A 23,376-nucleotide genomic window follows, 5' to 3' on the forward strand; every position below is an offset into this window, starting at 1 on the left:
TTAGAATGAGAGGACCATTTCTGTGAGTTCTCCTGAGTCAGAGTGATAGATCCTGCATCTATGACAAGGTTGGTTTGTATATCTGATATGGAAAGAGACAGATGTTATTCCCAACCTGTGTGCCTTCAGTCTTTCCTTTGGTAAGAGTGTGTGTGTGTGTATGTGTGTTATAATAGGCATTTCAAGAAAAGTTTGGTGAAATATTGGATAGAACAAACTCCAAGGTATCAGAATGATATTGACAACATGGCTAGCACACAGTGGAAAAATTTGTACCCTACAGTCATTTTAAGGCTGAGGTTGTAATATACCCTTATGCCTTTTGGGACTGGTCTTAGTCTTAGAACTGATAAAAGATGCATGTCTATATTACAACCCACCATAGCTTGCTATAGGTCTAAGACCTCTTGTGAAGTGTGCCCTAATTATTAAAGAGACTGAAGATAGCTGCTGGTATCATTCTTTGCTAACAACTTTCCCTCCTAGGATCTAAAGATGGCTGTTTTAATCAAACAAGGCTTCACTATGATGTGAATGCCCTAAGATGTCACCACTTACATCTGCATCTTCATTTCAGCCCTGTGGCTGGGAGGGAGTAATCCACTGCTACCATTATGTCATATCCTTTAACCTATGGTGTTTCAGCTTATATGACAAGAAGCTTTTGGAAGTATTTGACTCTAACACTCTGTCAAGGTATTTTTGATAATATGTTATGCATTCCCATTTTTCCATAGCACCAATATCATTCTAATATATAATTTACTTATTTTACAAGTTCAGCTGCCTGTCACTCTTTCTAGAATGTAAACTTCACAAAGGCAGTGATCTCTTGTTTCATTTCTTCAGAGGTAATCCTACTAACTAGAATGGTACTTACCATTTAGATGGTTCCCATACATGTATGTGGTGCCCAGTGCATTTGCATAGGCTGAGCTATACCCTGCCTACTCCAGGTTGTGGCAATGAAGTCTAAATATTCCAAGATGCCAGACTCCTTCAGCAATTGCCTTTCCCCCAGAATATTGTTTCATTGAAAACGTTGCCCTTAAACATGGTAATGATCGACATTGGGGTAACTGCTTCCTTAATATAACTGTATGGCCCTACCTCAGCCCATCTTTGAAGCCATACTTTCAGTAGTATAGGTTCACTGGGTTAGGGTATGTCCTAGTTCCAGTTACTGTAACAAAGTACTGGACACTGGGTGGCTTTAAACAAGAAATGTTTATTCCTTATGGTTTTAGACGCTGAAAGTCCAAGATCAGGATTCCAGCATGATCAGGTCTGATGAGGTCTCTCTTCCAGATTGCATACTGCCTACTTGATGTATCTTCATGTGATGGAAAGAAAGTAAGAGAATTATTTGGGCTGCCTTTTATATGGTCACTAATCCCATCAGGAAGGTGCCACTCTCATGATCTGATTGATCACCAAAGGCCCTGCTTCCTACTACCATCTTATTGGGAATTAGGATTTCAACATATAAATATTGGAGGGGGCACAAACACATTCAGTTCACCTAAAGGTAGCTTAATATGGGGGGCAGAAATAATATTTTCAACTATTAGAACACAATAGATGTTACTGGGAACCACACTAGTCCTTTTCCTTGCATATTGAGGTAAATTATTTTACCTGGATGGCATAATGTTGATGATGGACTGCAGAGATCTTGCAGACAAAATGAACGGTTGGATATCCTTGGTTATTGGAGTCTCCCACATTAGGATACTGAGACAGAATCCTTTCTTCACATGCTGATGTTGTAAAGTTCCACCTGTATATAATGAGGTGCTTTCCTCAAGGACTATGCATCCAAATGCAGAGACTAGAGGCTCACCAAAGTCTAATCTAAAGAAAAATTTACAGTACTTTTCAAGTATATATTCAATAGTTGCTAGCCTAGAGATTTAAGTACTAACTTGTTAAAGAACATTTAGAAGTCATGCTTGTGCATTGGATATACCCATAATCATCATCCAGTTGAGACTCTAATACCTTGCAAGTCAAGCTCCAGGAAACATTACAGAAAGGGTAGTGACCTTGAGTGGTGTGTATTCATTAAAACTAGAAAAGGAATAGTCCTGTGTTCTTTGTCAAGGCCATCTTTGAAGAGGTCATTATATGTTCATTTCCTTGACTTTCCTGAATTGAACCTGCAACCATTCATCTTTTTAATCAAGCGGCTAAAGTAGAGTAGAGCTCTGCAGTGATTTGAGATGGCCAGTCCTGCAGGTCATTATTATGAGCTTTGTGTATGTAAGAAGAGAACTTTGCACTGTTTCAGTCTTTCAGTTAAACAAGTCATGAAAAAAAAAAAAAAAAAAAAACACTTGCCTGGGATTGCAATTAAACTGCAAATACTTTGACTTGTAAAATTAAGTGATGGATTGACTTGGAATGCAACCAAATTTCTCTGGAGATTAGCAACAAAAGCTCGTCGCTGGAGTAATCACAGAACTGACAGCCAAACACTCCCTTCTGCCAGAGAAGTAGAGAGTGAGGTAAACGGTTCACATGACTTTATCCCCTATTCTGTGTGAGAGACAGAAACTTCAGGAATCTCTGCAGCCATGCAATGTGGCCTTGGGAATCCTTGAGCTGTAATTATAGCAGTTTGTTAGCTATCTGAGGCTGTAAGGACATGAGAAATCTAACACTATCTTAAAAATTTTTACTAGACTAAATGGTATGGTACAGAAAATAAAAAAAGAATTCCGGAATAAGAGATGTAACAGAGAGAGCACGTAACTGTTGATTTTTATGAGCCAGCTATCCTCACACATGTTTGGTGGACGTAAACTTCCAGATATTATGGAAAACCATAGAATCGTTCTTTTGATCTTGATTTGCCTGCATGGTTTGGGCTCTGGTCAGTTTCCTGCCCCTTGGACTGGTATCCGAAGGGACTGACAGATGAAGTATTAAAACACAGCTATAATACATATTCACAGAATATAATTATATTGAAAAGCAACTTAGGTAACAATGTTATGAGTTGTATATGTGTATTTTTAACTGTTGACATTCTATTTTAAAGTATATATGTGTATGTACATGTATATACAGTGTATACTAAGAATAACCTTTCTTCACTTCTGTTAAGGTACTAAGTTAGGTCATAAAATGTCAAAGTAAAAGAATTTTATCACCCATACAATTTGGTCAGTTGCCTGAGATGTAGAATGTTTGAATGAAAAAGAAAGATTGATAAATAGGTGAGGGTCTTATTTTGATTCTGAGATCTAGCATAGAACTCACTGATACAGTGTTGGTCATCTTTCTTTGCAATTGATCAACCAGTCAAATAGCACATATTCAGTTTTCTTTTCTTATTTGTTAGATATTTAAATGAAATATGATTCTAGGAATTCCTTAACAACATATAAATAAGTACCCTCACCTGTCTGGGAACAGGAGTAATGGTTGGATTTGCATCTTTTTTATTTGGAAAATTTAGACTTAAATATAATGATTTTAAAAAATCATTCAACTCATGTATTATTTATTATTTAAGAACTGTAATAGATACCTTCAGTATTCCATGGGGGTAGTAAATTAAGGAATTATTCTTTCTCAGAACAAATTGTATTGTAGTTAGAGGTAGGACCATATAAACAAATAATTACCCTGCATATGTGGTTAATTAGAGTAGGATGCTCAAGGAGCCTTGGATGCAAGAAAAGGGAAAGAAAGAAAAACAACTAAATTCTGGAAGATCAAAGAGAAGATAAGGAATAGAGGCTTGCAGCTTGCCATGTTGGAGAAGAAAGGTTGGATGAAACAAGTCTGAGATTTCTGGCATATATACAGCAGCTCTTCAGGGGGACCAGTTGGGGACAGAGTCATTCTTCCATGTGACAGAATTTGAAGCTCATGAGATACAATAATCTATGTTTACCACCATACTAGTTTGAAAGAAATGAATCACTTTGATAATATTATAAATTTTCTTAGTATTGATTGAGAAATATGGTTATTTGAAATTTATATTTATTACATTATAATAATCTTTGTCTCGTCCGCAGTTTTCTGCATATAGTGACTGGAGCAGTAGACTTTTTTTTTCCTTAAAAATAAAACTTCAAATTTTATACCAACTTAAGGGGTACCAAATTTCCTACCATTCACCAGAGAAATAGATTATTATGGAAATGAGCACCAGAAATTATTGTATTTTTTGTGCATACATCCACAAAATTTAAAGCTTTCTGGTAGGACTGGAAATTTTAGCATGTCAGTCATCATTGCTGGGCTTCCCAGGTGGCTCAGTGGTAAAGAATCTGCCTGCCAGTGCAGGAGATGCAGAAGATGTGGGTTCGATCCCTGGGTCAGGAAAACCTCCTGAAGAAGGAAACGGCACCCACTCCAGCATTCTTGCCTGGAAAATCCCGTGGACAGAGGAGCCAGGCAGGCTTTAGTCCATGGGGTCGCAGAGCTGGACATGACTGAGCAAGTGAGCATGCACAGATGTCACTGTTGGGTGGAGACTGCTATGGTACGTGCTTATCGTCTGGTCTTGGCTTCAGTTGCAGGTTTTTTTTCTTTATTTTTTGAGGAGTTGAGTGTTTTGTTGTTTTCTGGTTTATTTTTTGTTGTTTTTTAGTTTTGTTATTGTTTTGGGTTCCTGGCCTCTTGAACTGGTATCTTCAAATAAATGGCTGGCAAGTACATGGTTTGTACTCATGACTTGGTCAGAGACAAGGGCTTCTCTCATGCTGCCTCATCGCCACCTCAGGTGCTGTTGGTACTGTTGACTTCTCAGAGTTAATCTACATTTTCTATCCTACTCCTGGATTTACCTCTCATCAGAGAACCCCCACAGCAAGCCTAATGGCAAAAGCTAATTTCTGTTTCATAAGATGTGTGGGCTTCTGAGCATTACGCCTTCCCACAACACACAGGAGTCTTGGACAAAAGGGTAATACTATCCCTGGTTCTCTTTTGTACTGATTGTGCCTCACTGACTTTTTTTTTTTTTCCTTTGCCAAGGTTGATGCATAACTCCTTTCTATAGAGTCCCTTTCCTCTCATACACAGGGCACACACAATTGTGAGCCCTACTGTCTCTGATTTCAGCCTTCTTTTCAATCTGTGGAACATCTCTGTCTATTATTTTATCCCAAGCTAGGAAATCATGCTATAAAACTATGCATCCTGGCAAGTCCAAACTATTCATCTCTCTTCTGATTCACTCAGAAATGTGGGAGAAGGGGTAAGTTATCTTATCCTTCCTATCCCTGATTCTTTTCCTCCATTCTGAAGAGGTGACCAACCTGCTATATATTGTCACCTTGCTTATTTAACTTATATGCAGAGTACATCATGAGAAACGCTGGGCTGAAAGAAGCACAATATGGAATCAAGATTGCCAGGAGAAATATCAATAACCTCAGATATGCAGATAACACCACCCTTATGGCAGAAAGTGAAGAGGAACTAAAAAGCCTCTTGATGAAAGTGAAAGAGGAGAGGGAAAAAGTTGGCTTAAAGCTCAACATTCAGAAAATGAAGATCATGGCATCCAGTCCCATCCCTTCGTGGAAAATAGATGGGGAAACAGTGGAAACAGTGTCAGACTTTAACTTTTTGGGCTCCAAAGTCACTGAAGATGGTTACTGCAGCCATGAAATTAAAAGACGCTTACTCCTTGGAAGAAAAGTTATGACCAACCTAGATAGCATATTCAAAAGCAGAGACATTTCTTTGCCAACAAAGGTCTGTTTAGTCAAGGCTATGGTTTTTCAGCAGTCATATATGGATGCAAGAGTTGGACTATGAAGAAAGCTGAGCGCTGAAGAACTGATGCTGGAGAAGACTCTTGAGAGTCCCTTGGACTGCAAGGAGATCCAACCAGTCCATCCTGAAGGAGATCAACCCTGGGATTTCTTTGGAAGGAATGATGCTAAAGCTGAATCTCCAGTACTTTGGCCACCTCATGTGAAGAGTTGACTCATTGGAAAAGACTCTGATGCTGGGAGGGATTGGGGGCAGGAGGAGAAGGGGACAACCTAGGATGAGATGGTGGATGGCATCACCGACTCGATGGACATGAGTTTGAGTGAACTCCGGGAGATGGTGATGGACAGGGAGGCCTGGCGTGCTGCAATTCATGGGGTTGCAAAGAGTCGGACACGACTGAGCCACTGAACTGAATTGAACTGAACCAACCTGCTTCTACCCTCAAATTCTTCAACAGAATATCACAAGAATTTTGGAGATCTAAAATCAGATGGCACTAGTGGTAAAGAACCCAACTGCCAATGCAGGAGACATAAGAGGTGCAGGTTCCATTCTTGGGTCAGGAAGATCCCATGGAGGAGGGCATGGCAACCCACTCCAATACTTTCGTGTGGAGAATCCCACAGACAGAGGAGCCTGGCAGATTATAGTCCATAGGGCCGCACAGAGTTGAGATATGACTGATGCAACTTAGCATGCATGGGCTTCCCTGGTGGGTCAGATGGTAAAGGTCTACCTGCAGTATGGGAGACCCAGGTTCAAGCCCAGGTTAGTTCAGGCTTGAGATTAGTAGTCAAAGCATAGATCCACCTCTGAGTTATCCTGAAGATCAGAAACACATAAACCTTCTGGTTCCTCTTCTCACCTATAACCTGGGATTGCTGCAATAGAAATACGATAGGCACCTTTAGGATATAATAATATAAGATTCTGAGATCCTAAAATGCTTTTACTGGGGGAAGAAAGATTTTATCTATATTTAACCATCAAAACTAATTTTCCCTTTTAAAAATTCTCCAGTATTACCTTCATATCTCTATATACACATCTTTTGTAAAATATGCTTATTTTTTGTAATATTTAATATTAAACTAAGTATAAATGCCCCTGGCCATAAAATATAGTTATGCTACAATGAACTTGGAAGCCTAAGAAGTAGGACTGCTGTTGGCTTTTTAAATATATCAACATCTTATTTCATGAAAGTGGAAATTTTTCAGCCTTGTGGAATGTTATCAATGTAGTTATATAACAGCAAACTTTATGTATGTGTTCAAGCAAATCAAATTAGTATTTCCATACATGTTTACTGAGTGAACAACTCAATGAATAAATCATTGCATATATCTTTGAATTATAAACATCAATCTTATTCTTGTAATTCATTGTTACCAGGTGCTATTGAAAATTCTGAAAACAAAAATATGGCTCATGCCTTGTACTGTTTTTTCAAAAATTGATTACTTCAAAGAAGCATATAGAAATATTTTGGACTCATTACATAATGTGCACATGTTCTAGGAGTTTTATGATTTGCACTACGCAGAGGATATTGGTATCCTCTCACATTAAGGGTGACATCTTTCATTGGATTCTCATTTTAGTGCTTCTGCTTTAAAACATTTTTGTTCCTAAAACTGAGGAAGGTGTTTTTTCTTTCTTTCTTTCTTTCTTTTTTTCTGCACTATTTCATAGTAGCATTTGCAATAGGCTGATGGTTTCACATTTTCTGACAACGTATATCAAGGTAGGCTGGCAAACAAGGTAATGTTTGAATAGCTCTTGCTATGGTATCACTCAGGGAGGCAAAATATTCTGGCTGAACTGTTGTATAACAGATGTTTGATTTCTGATTTGTCAGGCTTATAAATAAGATTTAAGCTAGCCTTAAACTGGAGAGAAACTCCACACACTTGGAGTAGACAAAGCCCTTATGTAGGCATCCAGAGACATAGGAACTAATTCCAGTGCAAACACTCTCCCATAATTTAATTTATTAATGCATAATGTTAGCAGTGATTCAAAATTTGCCTGATGTTCTTTGCTGGTTTCATCAGGCAGCTAATAACTTACATGTCTAAGTGGTGTCTGTTGAAATAAACTTGGATTGGATGTATAACTTGGACTTAGCTACCACTTCACAATATTTTAGTTTTAATTAAGTGTCACACTCAAAATAAGTGATGAGTGAGCTCTTCCTGGTCTTATTATGGACGGTAGGCCTCACTAACATGTGAGCACAAATTGGTTCACTCATCACTCAGAGAACATCCTCCAGGCTGATTGACATAAAGGGATATTTTCTATGTTCATTTACTTTAAATGAATTAATGAAAAGGAGTGATTTTAAAATACAGGACAAGTGGTCTTACTGCTTCGTGTGTTATAACTGTTAAAGTGTCATGTACAGTTATTCAATTTTTATTAATATATTATTTTACTGAGCATTTCTATGCAATAAAATTATTTAAATTGTTTGGAGTTTTAAATTCTATATCTCCTTCCTAACTTATTGCATGCTATTTAATTCCAAACAATGTACTTTCAGAAAAAATGAATTTTTTTGTTTTCAAAACAAAATTATATTCAAATCAGCATAAACTTCACTTCATTTATCCTGTTTTTATGTACTCACTTTAATTGCTTAGTAAGCCCAAGTTTTAAAGTTCTTGACATGTGGGAGATTCTCAATATGTAGGAAATTGATTTTCATCCAGTGCTATGGTTCAGGGACAGTGAGACTGTATTGATCATAAATATTTTGCTCCACCATTTTGGTCTTCCCAAGCTCATCATTTCTTGACATATTTGCACAGGACTTCTCATCTTCAATTTTTGTTGCTTCTTTCTTTTTACCACATTTGCCCTTTATTTTCATTCACATAGCCTCTTTTGAAAAACTGATAGTTTTTGAGTAGCAGTCATTTGGCTGACATCTGATACATTTTTATGTTTATATGTGAAAAGTGTGTTGGAATTCGAAGCAAACAATACATGAACAATGCATTATTGAACAATGCATGGTAACAGAACTTTTTATTCTAAAGTCACTTAATATATCTCTAATCTAATATATACAAATTTTAAAAATAAATTTAGCAAGATATACATTCTCAAAAATAAAATAGACTACTGAGAATAACACGAACTTAAAGTTGCTCTTTATTGGATTCAAGCAACAGAAACATTCATGGAGTGATATGAATAAGAAACTTTTCAGTGGTTTTTTGTTTGTTTGCTGTGGCATCACTTCATTTATGCACACATATTTTAAGCATGGACCATCTTGCAGATCCTGTGCTGGGTGGATGGACAAAGATGGATAAGATATGTTCTCTTTTTCTGAGCGTCTATATGTTATCCGCTCTCCCAAGTCAGTGCCCAACAAGGCTCTTTCTGCCTCGTGTTATTTGCCCCACTAGAAGATTAATTTTGGTTCAGATGTAAAGGAGAGCATTTTATTCTCTGATCAGAGAATGGAGTGGTGTGGACTTGTGCTCTAGAGAAGCTGTCCCCAATCTTATTGGCACCAAGGGCTGATTTTGTGGAAGGAAATTTTTCCATAGACAGGGTCGAGGGGTATGTATTCAGGGTGACTCAAGTGCATTACATTTACTGTGCACTCTATTTCTGTTGTTATGACATCAGCTCCACTTCAGAGCATCAGACATTAGATACCTGCTTTAGAGCATTGGGGCTTCCCGCGTCGAACCAGTGGTAAAGAAGCTTCCTGCCAGTGCAGGAGACCTAAGAGACACAGGTTGGACCCCTGGAGGAGGGCATGGCAATCCACTCCGGAATTCTTGCTGGGACAATCCCATAGACAGAGGAGCCTGGTGGGCTCTGGTGCATAGGGTTGCATAGAGTCAGACACTACTGAAGTGACTTGGCAAGCACTTAGCACACTGGAGCACTGGCTCTCCCCACAGGCTGCCGGTGGGGCTGCTTTGTAGAGATCTCACCAGTGAGGGGAGGGGCTGGAAATCTCCAGAGGCCAGTCCAGCTGTGGACAGCTCAGGCCCCAGATCACAGTGCCAGGCACAGAGTCCTTATACAAAACCCGCTGCCGCCATCTTGGGTTGAAAGTCCTGCGCAGGTTTTAAATCTGGTTCCTGAGCTGAGACGTCAGTCTTTATAGCAGAAAGAACTCTGGTCTGAAAGGCGAGGGCCGAGGCTTCTGCATGCAAGGCACTACAAGCAAGAGAAACTATGACTAAGCACAAAGAAAAAAAAAAAAAAAAGAGAGAGAGAGAGAGAGAGAGAAAGATTAGACTTGATTTTATTACCCAGATTCTGTTTTTATTCTCTGGGAATTGTTAATGGGCTTTTCCATGAACAGATCCCTTCTGTCTTTTGTCCTGTTCCTCATTCTTAAGGGATGAAAGTTCCTCTTCTGTAACTGTTCCCTGTTGACTTCAGGGGTCGTTATAACACCAGGTATAGGAAAGGAATTTCTCCCCAGGTGCCATTTGATGGTTTCATTGTCAGCAGACCTCAGCCCTAGATGTTTGTATTTCTGCTGCTACTGCTGCTGCTAAGTCACTTAAGTTGTGTCCGACTCTGTGTAACCCTAAATGAGCAACCACCATTTGTTTAACTTTTTGGAGACAAAGTTCATCAGACAATTTAGGGTGCATGGGCCAATTATTAGCTAGAGTACTGATCAGATGCCATTTTTTCCCCCTAAAAATGAATATATTTGTGATCTTTGCCTATAGAGAAGAGTGCCCTGACGTGGAGGTTCACTGCTGGGGCTCTGTCTTCCTGGTCACATTTTGGTGATTTTTTGGTCAAAGGATTAAGCTAAATATGGAAGGCCAGGGAAGGGAACTGAAGTAGTGGCTTTTAATTTTTTTTTTAATTGGAGTATAATTGCTTTACAATGTTATATTAATTTCTCCCAAATAACAATGTGAATCTGCTATATGTGTATATATATCCCTTCCCTCTTGAGCCTCCTTCCCACCCCACACCCACCCCACTCCTTAGATTCTCACAGAGCACTGACTGAGTAGCCTGTACTATATAGCAACTTCTGACTAGCTACCTATTTTAAACATAGTGTATATATGTCGACGCTGCTCCCTTTCCTTTCTGCCATGTCCACAGGTCCATTCTCTCCATCTCTGTTCCTGTCCTGCAAATAGTTTCACAAGTACCATTTTTCTAAATTTCAAATACAGGTATTAATATGCATGATGTTTGTTATTGTCTTTTTGACCTACTTCACTCTGTATGACAGATACTGGGTTTATCCACATCACTACAAATGACCCAATTTCCTTCCTTTTTATGTCTGAGTAATGGTATATATGTACCACATCTTATTTATCTGTTCATCTGTCAATGGATATCTATGTTGATTCTATGTCCTAGCTATAGTAAATAGTGCTGCACTGAACATTGGGATACATGTTTCTTTTTTAACTGTGATTTTCTCAGGATATTTGCCCAGGAGTTGGGGTTGCTGGGTCATATGATAGTTTAATTCTTAGTTTTTGTAAGGAAGCTCCATAATGTTCTCCATAGTGGTTGGATCAATTTAAATTCCTATCCACAGTGCAAGGGGGTTCCCTTTTCTCCACACCCTCTCCAGCATTTATTGTTTGTAGATCTTTTTGATGATGGTCATCCTGACAAATGTGAAATGATACCTCATTTTAGTTTTGATCTGCAGAATAACTGAAATAATGGCTTTAAAAAAAAAAATTCTTGTAAGGTCCTTTCACATTTGGAATTTCATTCAAAAAAGATCATCACCCTTTCCTTTCAACTTTTCCTATAGAGACCTAACTATTAGATCATAGTTAGGGTTCCAGATGTGTCAAAACTCAGCCATCCCCTGGAAATCCTGTCTGCTAGCTTTAGGAGGTGTGAGCCTGAAAAGGTATTCCTTTCTTGGGTTAGGCTTCTCTGACCTTCTGTGAAAATGAAACCTTCATGGATCATCCTAGTTTGTAGTGTTTGGGTCTTATTCTTGGCCACCCTATATCCTTCATTAGCTAGGTGGTTCAGAGAAGTTACAGCATTTTTGTCAGAGATCTCCATAGTGAGATTGATGGTCATAATTTCATCTACATAATGGGTGAGGGAACTCAGTTTTAGGTCATCTTTAGCTAAAACTTTCCTCAAAGACAGTGAGTTTTTGAACCTTTGTGGCAGGACTTTGCAACAGTATTGTTAATTAACTATAGAAGAAGCCATATTTGAAATTTAAAACAGAACACCAGGTCCTGGTGGACAGTAGAGTGGCCAGCAGGGTATAATGATTGGGAACTATTGAATGTATATTTTGGTAGCTTAATTGACTGCCCTGTGGTTCAGTATCATCCAGTATACCCCATCAAGTTTTTCTGTGGGGCAAATGAGGGTTTTCTTGGATGATTGGCATGGTCTAATAAGACCCTGGTCAATTAATTAGGCCCTGTATAACAGGGGCAGTGATCAGTAAAGCCTCTCAATGGACAGTGTACTGTTTTCTCTTGGGTCATATGTCCAGGTTTTAAATAGACTATCATAGAGATACTCCATGGACTATCACAAGAGCTTCCATAGTTCTTCCTACCCATCCCTAGACACAGACTTTGGGATTTACTCCTGTGAGATCAACTTGCTTTGTCCTGGGAGGTTTATCCTCAGCCATTAACGTTATCATCTTGTGTTCCATGTCTAGGGGAACACCAATCTTTAGTTTATCTCCCAATAGGTGAATATTAGCTTCCAATTTACATAATATATCCCTTCTAGCAGGGGTATAGGGCATTAGGGAACATGTGGGAAGGAATGGGTGAGAATGTGTTCATCTAATTTGCTTCCTAATGGCTCACAATGCTTGTGACAGAGTTTGTCTGATCTGTTGTTCATAACCAAATAAGTGGCACCAGTGTTGACTAAGTTGACCAAGAATTTGACAGGTTTTCTCCCTATGTCCAATGTCATTCTGGGCTCTTTGGGGGGTCAGTTGGAGTGCTAACTCAGGAGCCCCTTGGTCCAGTTTTTCTCCATCTATTTGGACTATCTGACTTTGAGGACCATCTGACTTTGGGGCTTCTCTCATGGTTCAGCAGGTAAAGAATCCACCTGCAATGCAGGAGATCCAGGAGACTCTGGTTTGATCACTCGTAGGGAAAATTCCCTGAAGTAGGAAATGGCAATCCACTACAGTATTCTTGCCTGGAAAATTCAGTGGACAGAGGATCCTGGCAGGTGACAGTCCATGGGGGTCACAAAGAGCCAGAAATGACTGAGCATATGGTACATATGACTTTAAGTTTAGTGGCTAGAATCTGCTGTTTCCATCCCCCTTTGGGGGTGATGAGGGAATTCTTCCTTTCAGTGTCCCTCTTGTTTACATGTGACAGTCTGATTGGGTCCTAGTTTCCGTGACTGTCTATTCCTTGATGGGAATTGAGGGTCCCTCACTGTAGATGAGAGTCTCTGTGGGTGGTTAGTTCAGATTCCCGTGCCAACCATCAACTGCCAGTAGGCAGGCTTGCCTTTAATTTTTATCCTCTGACTTTTTCTCCTCTATATCTCAGCTGTTAAACACTTGGTAGGTGACCTCCACCAGGCAAAAGATAGGAGTGCCTGATTGTATTTCGTTTCTGAAGTTTGTCTTTAATATTTTGGAAATAACATAGGACTTCAGGATTATATTCCTTTCCAATTACTAAGGGTCAGTAGTATAGATTCAGAGGCATTTCTTGAGCTTTCTAGGAATACTGAAGGGTTTTCCATTGGCTCCTGATTGATTTCCTTTTTCTTTTTCCGATTAGTAAGTTTTTTTCCCTGCTGCCTAGATTCCCTTTAGACAGTGTCTTTGTAATGGGCCAACCTCTATCTTCTACCCCTTTATCCATTGTCTAGGTGGTCCCAGTTGGGTTTGTTATCTGGGACTGCTTGATTCTCTGGTCTGTAAATAGCATGGCCTTCATTGTTTCTGTTCTCTTTGTCTGTTTCCCCTTGGGCTTTTCAAAATGTTATGACCTTTTCTTCCCCTGTTAGGAGTGCGTTTAGGAGGCTCTGAATCTCAGCCCAGGTGGGGTCATGGGTATGCAAGTTTCCTCTAATCAGATGCAGATACACTTTTCTTCCTTCAACACCTCAATATGACTTTTCTGGGTATACAAATCAGAAGTGGTAAATGAGATAGCTATGTGGATGAGCCCTTCTCTATCAGGGACCTACCTTAAAGGGAATATTTTCCATAGGTTGTTGGACACTGGCTGGTAATTATTCCCACTTCATTTACTTTCTGGACTGCATTCTGGGGGAAGGGGGCTGCTATGAAAGGAACTCCCTTCATACCAGAAAGGGAGCAGGTCAAGGACTGGTAGAAGCTTAGTCTCCTTAGCTATCATCTCAATGGAGGGGAGACCATGTCCCTTCTCAAGGCCTGTGTTCTGATATAAGAAGGCATAAAAACCTAGACAAGGAATGTCATCCCATTTCTTTTGTCTTTGACATTGCAGTTCTGAATGTAAAATGATATAATTTAGAAATCTAACTACTGAGGGAAGAGTTAGAGTGATTTGTTGGCATGGAAATGCTATAGGATTTGACACAAGTAAGATTGCTGGTTTGGGAAATTTGGAACCAGCACTGAACTATTAATGTATTCTTCAGTGACCAAAATAGGAGGCATCCAAGTGCCAAAGCCTTAGCCATCCTCCCTCTGAGGCCTGAGCATGTCTGGAGTCTAGAGGGTGGGTGCAGGGAGAAGAGCCACAGTCAGTCCCACCTGGGTCATCAAAAATTTGTTACCATTCCTCTCCCCCAAACCTCCAATGAGTTGTCCCCAGCAAGAGTTCCTTCTTCCTGATGTTGCTTCTGCAAATAGAAGAGACCAAGTTTTGTTCAGAAGCAAAAGGAAGCTTTATTCTTTGATCAGAAAATACAGATGTATGAGCTCCTGCTCTAGAGCAGAGTTTCCTAATATTTTTTGGCTCCAGGGACCGGTCTCAAGGAAGATAATTTTTTCACCGATGGTAGGTGTGTGGTTCAGGCAGTAGTGTGAGCCATGGGGGAGTGATGGAGAGTGGCAGATGAAGCTTTACTTATGTCCACACCAGTCAGTTCCTGCTGTGTGCCTTGGTTCCTAAAAGGCTGTGGACCAGTGGGTTGGGGATTCCTGCTTTAGGGTATACACTCTTCCCAAAAGTTCATTGGCAGGGATGCTTTGTAGGATTCTTGTCATTAGGGGAGAAGAGTGGTGTTCTTGTCTATTGGGCACACCTATGTTGCTCAGGGCATTCTAGATCAAAGTGTTGGGGGCAACGTTTCTGCACAGGATCATGGAAGCTAAAGTGTTGGGTGCAGAAGCTTCACACAGGGAATTCCTATCTGAAGTGCCAGGTGCATGACCTCTACAAAGGGCATCCTATGTGCAGGTGAAACTAGACTAGAACACAAAGAAAAAAAGTTAGACTTCATTACACAGTTTCTACTGTTATTTCCCAGTAATTGTAATGAATTTCTCTTGGGACGTATAGTCCAGTGAAGAAATAGATGTATGAAAAAATATTGAGTTTATGTTAATTGCTACTGATGAATGGTATAGAAACTCACCGCAGCCTTCCTTCGTTTTACATTCATTTTAAATAAAATAGCAATACGTTAACTTGAATAAAGGAATATAATGTCTTTGTTATAAGGGAATATAATGTTTTTATAGTCTCTTGTTCAAGTTATATTTATATAATTGCATATGAAGAATTTATACTTACTAATAATTATAAAATTCTTATTCATACATTCCAGTATAATATCTTAGGTGCTCTAAGAGGAAATACTATAGGATTTGAGCAGGCAATGAAAAGTTTGATTTGCTCCTGGAGGAGCAGTCAAATAAGGTTGGATGGAAAGTAGTAAGATTGCACTGTTACAATTACAAAGAAGAAGGGCTCTTTTGAATAAGAACAACTCAGAAAGAAATATATGAATAGGAAAATAGACCCTATTGACAAAATTTCTTGATAGTTGCCTATTGTGTGTGTTTTGTTTTGATTTGGTTTTGATCCCGTACTTGGAAACTGTCAGAAAATAAAATTGAATAAAATTAGATCATGTTCAGCTTGTTAAATAACTTACATGACAAGTGTGAAAGAATTTGGATTTTATCCTACTCAACAGGAAGATTAAACATGTTGGATTTTCACAATCCAGTATTGACCACATCTTAATGTACACATGGAACAGTTTTCTCATTTTATAGATTATGATTCATTCAGTATGGGATAAAATTGAATATCCTATATTATAAGCAAGTTCCTAATTGAGGTCAGTGGTTTTGGACTAGGACGTACATTCGACATAACAGTGGTAAGCACATGGAAGCTACTTAAAATAGAAAATCTTAGGCCCTACACCAGATATACTGAATCAGGATTTTCAGGGATGGGACCAGAATCAAATAAAAACAACCATTGCAATGTGGAATGTAGCCGCAGACCACTCACTAGACTAAGCTAGCAGTGGTGAGACATTAAAACTAAGGCAGTGAGGATGCAAAACAGAAGCAGATTTGGGAGATAATTAAAGGAAGAGTGAGTTGAACTTGTTCAATTTTCTGTTAATGAGAGACAAGGATAAGAGAACCTTGGATATCTCTATTTTATTGTTTGTTTGTTTTCTTTTTTTCTGGCAAAATAGATTCAGTAGATAAAAATAGCAAAACTTATAGTTCAGTTCAGTTCAGTGACTCAGTCGTGTCCAACTCTTTATGACCCCATGAACTGCAACACACCAGGCCTCGCTGTCCATCACCAACTGCCGGAGTCTACGCAAACCCATGTCCATTGAGTCAGTGATGCCATCCAACCATCTCGTCCTCCGTCGTCCCCTTCTCCTCCTGCCCTCAGTCTTTCCCAGCATCAGGGTCTTTTCCAATGAGTCAGCTCTTCGCATCAGGTGGCCAAAGTATTGGAGTTTCAGCTTCAACATCAGCCCTTCCAATGAACACTCAGGACTGAGCTCCTTTAGGTAGACTGGTTGGATCTCCTTGCAGTCCAAGGGATGCTTAAGAGTCTTCTCCAACATCACAGTTCAAAAGCATCAATTCTTTAGAACTGTGGTGTTGGAGAAGACTCTTGAGAGTCTTCGGTAGATAGATTCAGTAGATAAAAATAGCAAAACTTACAGTAGAGATAATGTATGAGCTAAGACAGCATATCCTGAAATTAAAATGCTGCCTTTGATAAATATTTTTTTAAGTAAATAAGTATAATAGTTAGTAGCAAATGTGTTTCTATACCTTAAAATTGATAATAGGGAAATAATACATATACATACAAATTTTATCTATAATCAATATATAGAAGACAGAATGGTGGGAGATAAGAAGCTGATATTTGTTTGAGGGCTTATAATAGACTCAATTATACTGGACATTTTTTTTAAATATATGAAAGGTATAGGAAGTAGTTAAAATCACAGACATTGGATTCAAATTGACTTCACCATATATATTGGATGAGTGACCTTTAGTAAGCTGTGTCATCATCCTTTGCCTCAACTTTATAATAGAAATGAAATATCAACTTAATAGAACTGTTTAAGGATTAAATGGGGTATTTTAGGTACACTGCTTAAACTAGTGTTCCAAACATAGTAAGCAATATACTCACAGTTGAAGAAGGTATACAGAATTCCAAGAAAATAAAATAAGAAAGAGATAAGAAACCAAATATTTAAGGCATATATGGTAAAAAGCAGTGTAATAACCAAAAAGACTGAAATAGAAGTACCATAATCAGTAAAGTGAGCCAAGAATAAGGAATCAAAGAAGAGGACAGAAGAAGAAAAAAAAAAAAAAAACACATAGCAGTATCTCATCCTTTATTAAATCAAATAAAAAATGAAATCTGAAAATTGTTATTGGATTTGAAAATTAGAAGTTCGTGGTTGACCTTAGGAACAGCAAGCTTATTAGTTGAATATAAAGTAAAAAGTAACTTGTCTTAAAATAAAGAATGGGGACCTTGATTGTTTTTCTTTATTTTCTTTTCTTTTTTCCCTTTCTTGGAAAATTAATGTAATGAAACAAAGTAGAACATACCATAGTAATCTGAGAGACAAGAAGGGCTTTCTTTTTATATTGTTTGACTGTCTGATTTTATTTTTTTCATTTATTATTATTATTATTTTTTTTTAGAATGAAAAATGTAGTGTCTATAGCTTAACAGGAAGAAGTCAATAGAAAAAGAGTCATTAAGCAGGTTGACCAGTTGCTCTTAAAAAGACTCACATGATCTAACAACCGAGATATTTATTTTCCTAAATTAATATAGGAATATTGAAGACAGTTGAGCTCAAATATGAAAAAAGCACAGTGATGGAAAGGAATTATACTAAAGTGTTTACCTTTGTCTTAGTATAGTTTTGATCAAATGTTCACAGCCATCAAAATTCCTAAAATGTTTGATGATAGAATATTTCTCTTTTAAGTGTTCCAAAAGTTCTGAGTTTTCACAAACATTGTAGCGATTTAAGTGAATCAACAAGATCATACATAGATGGCTTTAATATATTGACATGAAAATTCAATAATAAAAAGTGAATAATAGTTACAGGCATAATGCTAGAAGTGGATACAATTTAAAAATGTTTTTAATGAAAAAATGAGGAAATCATATTCATTTGATTTAATCAATAATTTTAATGTTCCTTCTTTTAAATTATAAGAATAAGACCCTTTGAAAGATTGTATAGTTATTAGATATTTTAGTTCTGTTAACTCCCTTGATGTGGAAAGTTAAAGTGAAAGTCGCTCAGTCGTGTCTGACTCTTTGCTATTCCATGGACTATTGATTCTCCAGGCCAGAATACTGGAGTGAGTAGCCTTTCCCTTTTCCAGGGGATCTTCCCAAACCAGGGACTGAACCCAGGTTTCCAACACTGCAGGTGGATTCTTACCAGCTGAGCCACAAGGGAAGCACAAGAATACTGGAGTGGATAGCCTATTCCTTCTCCAGTGGATCTTCCCAATCCAGGAATTGAACTGGGGTATCCTGCATTGCAGGCAGATTCTTTACCAATTGAGCTATGAGGGAAGCCCCTTGATGTGAAAGCTTGGGGAGAAAATTGCTTGCTTGAAAAATGATACAAGTCATCCTACTAAGATAAATCAGTGCCTTAAGTTATCTGTGCCTCTCTGTTAGAATTTTGAGTGAATCCAACTGTGCTTGGTGTCAGGCATGGGGGAGAGTAATTAAATTGTCAGTTTTAAAATTTCAGCAGATGATAAACTGGCCATTTAAATGTCACTGTTAAATATTGTATCAAATTGCAACAGGCTCTCTTGGTCCCTTGATGGATCTTAGAAATGCCAATGACTTCATTATATTTTACTTCTGTAAATTAAGAAAATTTCCTTTGAATATCTGCTATTTAATATGCATGCTTACTTAAATTGCAAATATTAACTTAAACTTTGTTATGGTAACATTAATTTTTGCTAAAATGTTGTCTAGGTTCTCTTTTGAGGAGTAATTTTCATTTATGATAAAAATTATTTCTCCATATTTTCCCCTCCATTAGTTCTTCTCCTGAAATTCTTTTTTATGTTGTTGATGCTTGCTTCACTGAAGTAGAAAACCTTAACATTTTTACTTTTTTCCATATTCAGTAATGTTCTAGTTGATTGAGAGGTAATTCTTATTTTGATTTCTTTGTTGTTGTTACATCCTTTCCTACCTTTCTATGTTCTTTGCCAACAGCCAACCCAATATTCATCATAATATACCCTAAAGTGCTTTTCCCTGAAATTCAGTTGTCAATTATTCTATCTTCTAATTTTTACTAAATGCCAATTTTGTTTCTATTTACAAATAATGACAAAAAATATAAATCCAGAAATTTTACCATAACTTTTGAGATCCTCCAATGTACTTTAAAAACTATTTCTCCAATTATAATATATGACCATAATTCTACATGAGATCAACTTCATCTATATTGATAGACTATTTGGAAAGACACTGATGCTTGGAAAGGTTTAGGGAAAGAGGAGGAAGAGGCAACAGAAGATGAGATGGTTGGATAGCGTCTCCAACACAATGGAAATGAATTTGAACAAACTCCAGGAAGTAGTGAAGGACAGGGAAGCCTGGTATGCTGCAGTCCATGGGGTAGCAAAGAGTGGGACACAACTTAGCAACTGAACAACAGCAGCAATTATTCCCTGAATATCCCTTGAACATTTTTGCCTTAACTGGAATGTCCACCAACATGTATTTCTTACTTGGAGTGGCTATCCTCTTTCTGTCCTTCTATTACAATATCTACTCCAGCTTTTCCCCCCAAATTTTATTGTCCTATGCATCCTCTTGACCATAAATGTCATAATGGCCATAATTGATACACATCATCTTGTTTTATCATTCTTCCTTTTATGTAGTGTTTTTGCCTTACCAAATAAAGTAGAAATACTTTGACGTTAGAAACTATGACATTATTTTATGTACCATAGCATCTTAAAAGAGTGATTTTCAAAATGCATGTATTCAATAAATACTTACTGATTTTGGCAAATAATTTCTAGTTTACCCAATTCTACATTTAAGATAGTACTGCATTTCTTTATTTGAGGGTAGTTCAAAAAAGACATATTTGTCATGAATGCATTCTTCAGGCTATGATTGTAAAATGTTTTCTTACTTTAAATGAGACTCTCATGTGAACACTGGCATTTTGACTATCCAATACAAATTTTAATACAAAATTATGATTGATTATTTGGCTTTTAAGTAATTCTATCTTTTAATCAATAATGTTGCTTATATCAAGTGAATCAATCTATGTAACATTATACCTTTCTCAATTTCTTCAAAGGTATTACACCTATTCCCAATATATAAGAAGAGTAAAATATCCAGATTGGATTTTTCAGCATCAGTGAATGCCATTTTATTACTCAAATTCCACTCAAACCTAAACAAATATTTTAATTTCAAATATTTAGTTTTTTTTTTCTGAATGACGTAAAGGCCCCGTTTCACTATCAACTCTCATTATTTGTTTATTTTTAGTGCCTAAATTGAAATATCAGAAATGAAGGTGAAGTTAACTGGATAGATATAAATATATCAATCCTGACCAGTTTTCTCTGAACACAACATTGTCATTAGAAGATTATTTCATTTTCTTCTGGCATTCAGGTGCAAAGACTCTAGGGAAGGTCATTTTGTACCGTTTGCATCTTCCTCTGGGGAGGTAACCATAGGTCATGAATGGTCACCAAAAATGATGTTGAATATCTAGAGCAATGATTAAGGCATGACCTTAAATTTTAGTTCTTCAAGTTTTTTCCTAATCTGCCCATGTTTTAATGTATCTGTGGGGGTCAATTAGAGTAAATCTAGCCTTTCGGGCTTCCCTGGTGGCTCAGAGGTTAAAGCATCTGCCTGCAATGTGGTGGACCTGGGTTCGATCCCTGGGTCAGGAAGATCCCCTGGAGAAGGAAACAGCAACCCACTCCAATATTCTTGCCTGGAGAATCCCATGGATGGAGGAGCCTGGTGGGCTACAGTCCATGGGGTCGCAAAGAGTTGGACACGACTGAGCAACTTCACTTTCACTTTCAGCCTTTCGGAAATTTATTAAACTAGAGAATTATGTGTTGTCTTTTTACTATATACTTTTAATCCCTGATTTATAGCCAATGTGCCCAGTCACCAAAATGTCCATAAAAATATGGTCTTGATTAATGGATGAATTGATAGTTTGTATAGAATGAAAATTAACCAAGTGTTTTAATATAAATTAACAAATCAATTTCAAGATTAATTTCATTTTATTGCAATGAATATGTTATTTATTATACCCATTAGCAAATCTGTGTAAAATTGTTCAGAACTTTTTAAATGCCTACATGTGTTTGGCTTTTAAAATGGCTGTGTCTTTCAAGATTTGTCTTTTCTGTAAACTCCAAAGATCAAACTGGAAATTGCTTAAGTAAGAATTGGCATTTCTCAAAAGTTCTAATATCTTCAAACTCAATTTAAGTTGGTGAAGTGATTCCAAAATTTTACATTGTCAGTACTGTCAGTGTTCTGTACCCAGTGTATGATAAACTCTTGGTAAAATGTATTTTCATTATTCTGCCATGCATTTATATATATTATCAGTTTAGGAGAAATATAAGTGAGGGTGATGAGCTTTCCCTTCTAGAAGTTTACATTTAAATATAGTAGAGAAGAGTTCCTTGATGGCTCAGTGGGTAAAGAATATGCCTGCAATGCAAGAGACACAGGAGATGGGGGTTTGATCCCTGGGTTGGGAAGATCCCCTGGAGGAGGAAATGGCAATCCACTCCAATATTCTTCCTTGGAAAATCCCATGGACAGAGGAGCCTGGCTGGCTACAATCCTTGGGGTCACAAGAGTCAGACACAACTGAGCAATTAACACACATACTCAGTTCAGTTCAATTCAGTTGCTCAATCATGTCTGACTCTGCGACCCCATGAACCACAGCACTCCAGGCCTCCTTGTCCATCACCAACTCCCAGAGTCCACCTAAACCCATGTCCATTGAATTGGTGATGCTATCCAACCATCTCATCCTCTGCGTCCCCTTCTCCTCCTGCCCTCAATCTTTCCCAGCATCAGGGTCTTTTCCAATGAGTTAGCTCTTCACATGAGGTGGCCAAAGCATTGGAGTTTCAGTTCCAACATCAGTCCTTCCAATGAACACCCAGGACTGATCTTTAGGATGGACTGGTTGGATCCCCTTACAGTCCAAGGAACTCTCAAGAATCTTATCCAACACACATATCATTATCAACAATATACATTTCATTTGTTTAGTGAACATGCCTCTGGATCAAAGGCATTTATTTGTTGATGTTATAAATGGAACTATCCAAGAATATCTTGAAAAGTTATTGATACTTTAGTTTTATTTTGAAGATAGAATGTTGTCATCCATGTGGAGATTAGAGAAAGGGAGATGGCAAAGGAAATAGTTTGCACAAAAGTACACTGGTGAGGAAGTGTGAGTCAGTGGGGAAATGGAGGATGATTAATTGTAGTTGTCTACAGCTGCAAAAGTATTAAGGAACAGTTGGAAATAAACTTGGAAAAAATAGTTTTCTTTCAATTAAAATGTACACGATAACTAATTAACTGAATAAAACAAATGCACTTTGGAGATTTTTGAGTAGGCAGGTGAAATTAAACAGTTTTTGAAATGTACGCTTGCAGCAACCTGAGGAAATTCTTATGGGGAGAAACATTGAAGAGATATAAGTCAGAAAAATAAATACAGAATTTGATACATCACTCTCTCAGATTAGAGGCCATATCTCAGGTTACAAATAAGTGAGTGCATGCATTAGGGAAACAGTGTTGGAAATAAACAAGAATGCATACAAGTAATATTTCAGAGGTTATATATCTAAGACTTTACAATTGATTGGTGATGACCAAAAATTGAATAGTAAACAGTTAGCAATTGTTGATGCAAGGGTTAAGTGTTCATTTTGAACATGGAGAATTTAAAATTAAAATATGCTGTTCAACTGAATGCTTGTTGAGAATTAGAAATTGTAAGATTCAACTATGGGAAAGCATAGCCTGGAGAACCAAAGAGAAAAGGAAATTGATGTCATGAAATAAGATGATATCTTAAAGG

General features: G+C 37.7%; 1 protein-coding gene across 1 annotated transcript in view; it reads left to right on the forward strand.

The window, feature by feature from the left end:
• Nucleotides 1-11,826: 11,826 nt before the first annotated feature.
• Nucleotides 11,827-23,376, forward strand: part of NCAM2 (neural cell adhesion molecule 2) — a 251,238-nt gene continuing 239,688 nt past the window's right edge. The window contains exon 1 of the mRNA XM_040265979.1: nt 11,827-11,830. Coding sequence (XP_040121913.1) covers nt 11,827-11,830 — 4 coding nt within the window. The remainder of the gene's footprint in view (nt 11,831-23,376) is intronic.

Source organism: Oryx dammah, unplaced genomic scaffold (assembly GCF_014754425.2).
Source record: "Oryx dammah isolate SB20612 unplaced genomic scaffold, SCBI_Odam_1.1 HiC_scaffold_2, whole genome shotgun sequence".
NCBI lineage: Eukaryota > Metazoa > Chordata > Mammalia > Artiodactyla > Bovidae > Oryx > Oryx dammah.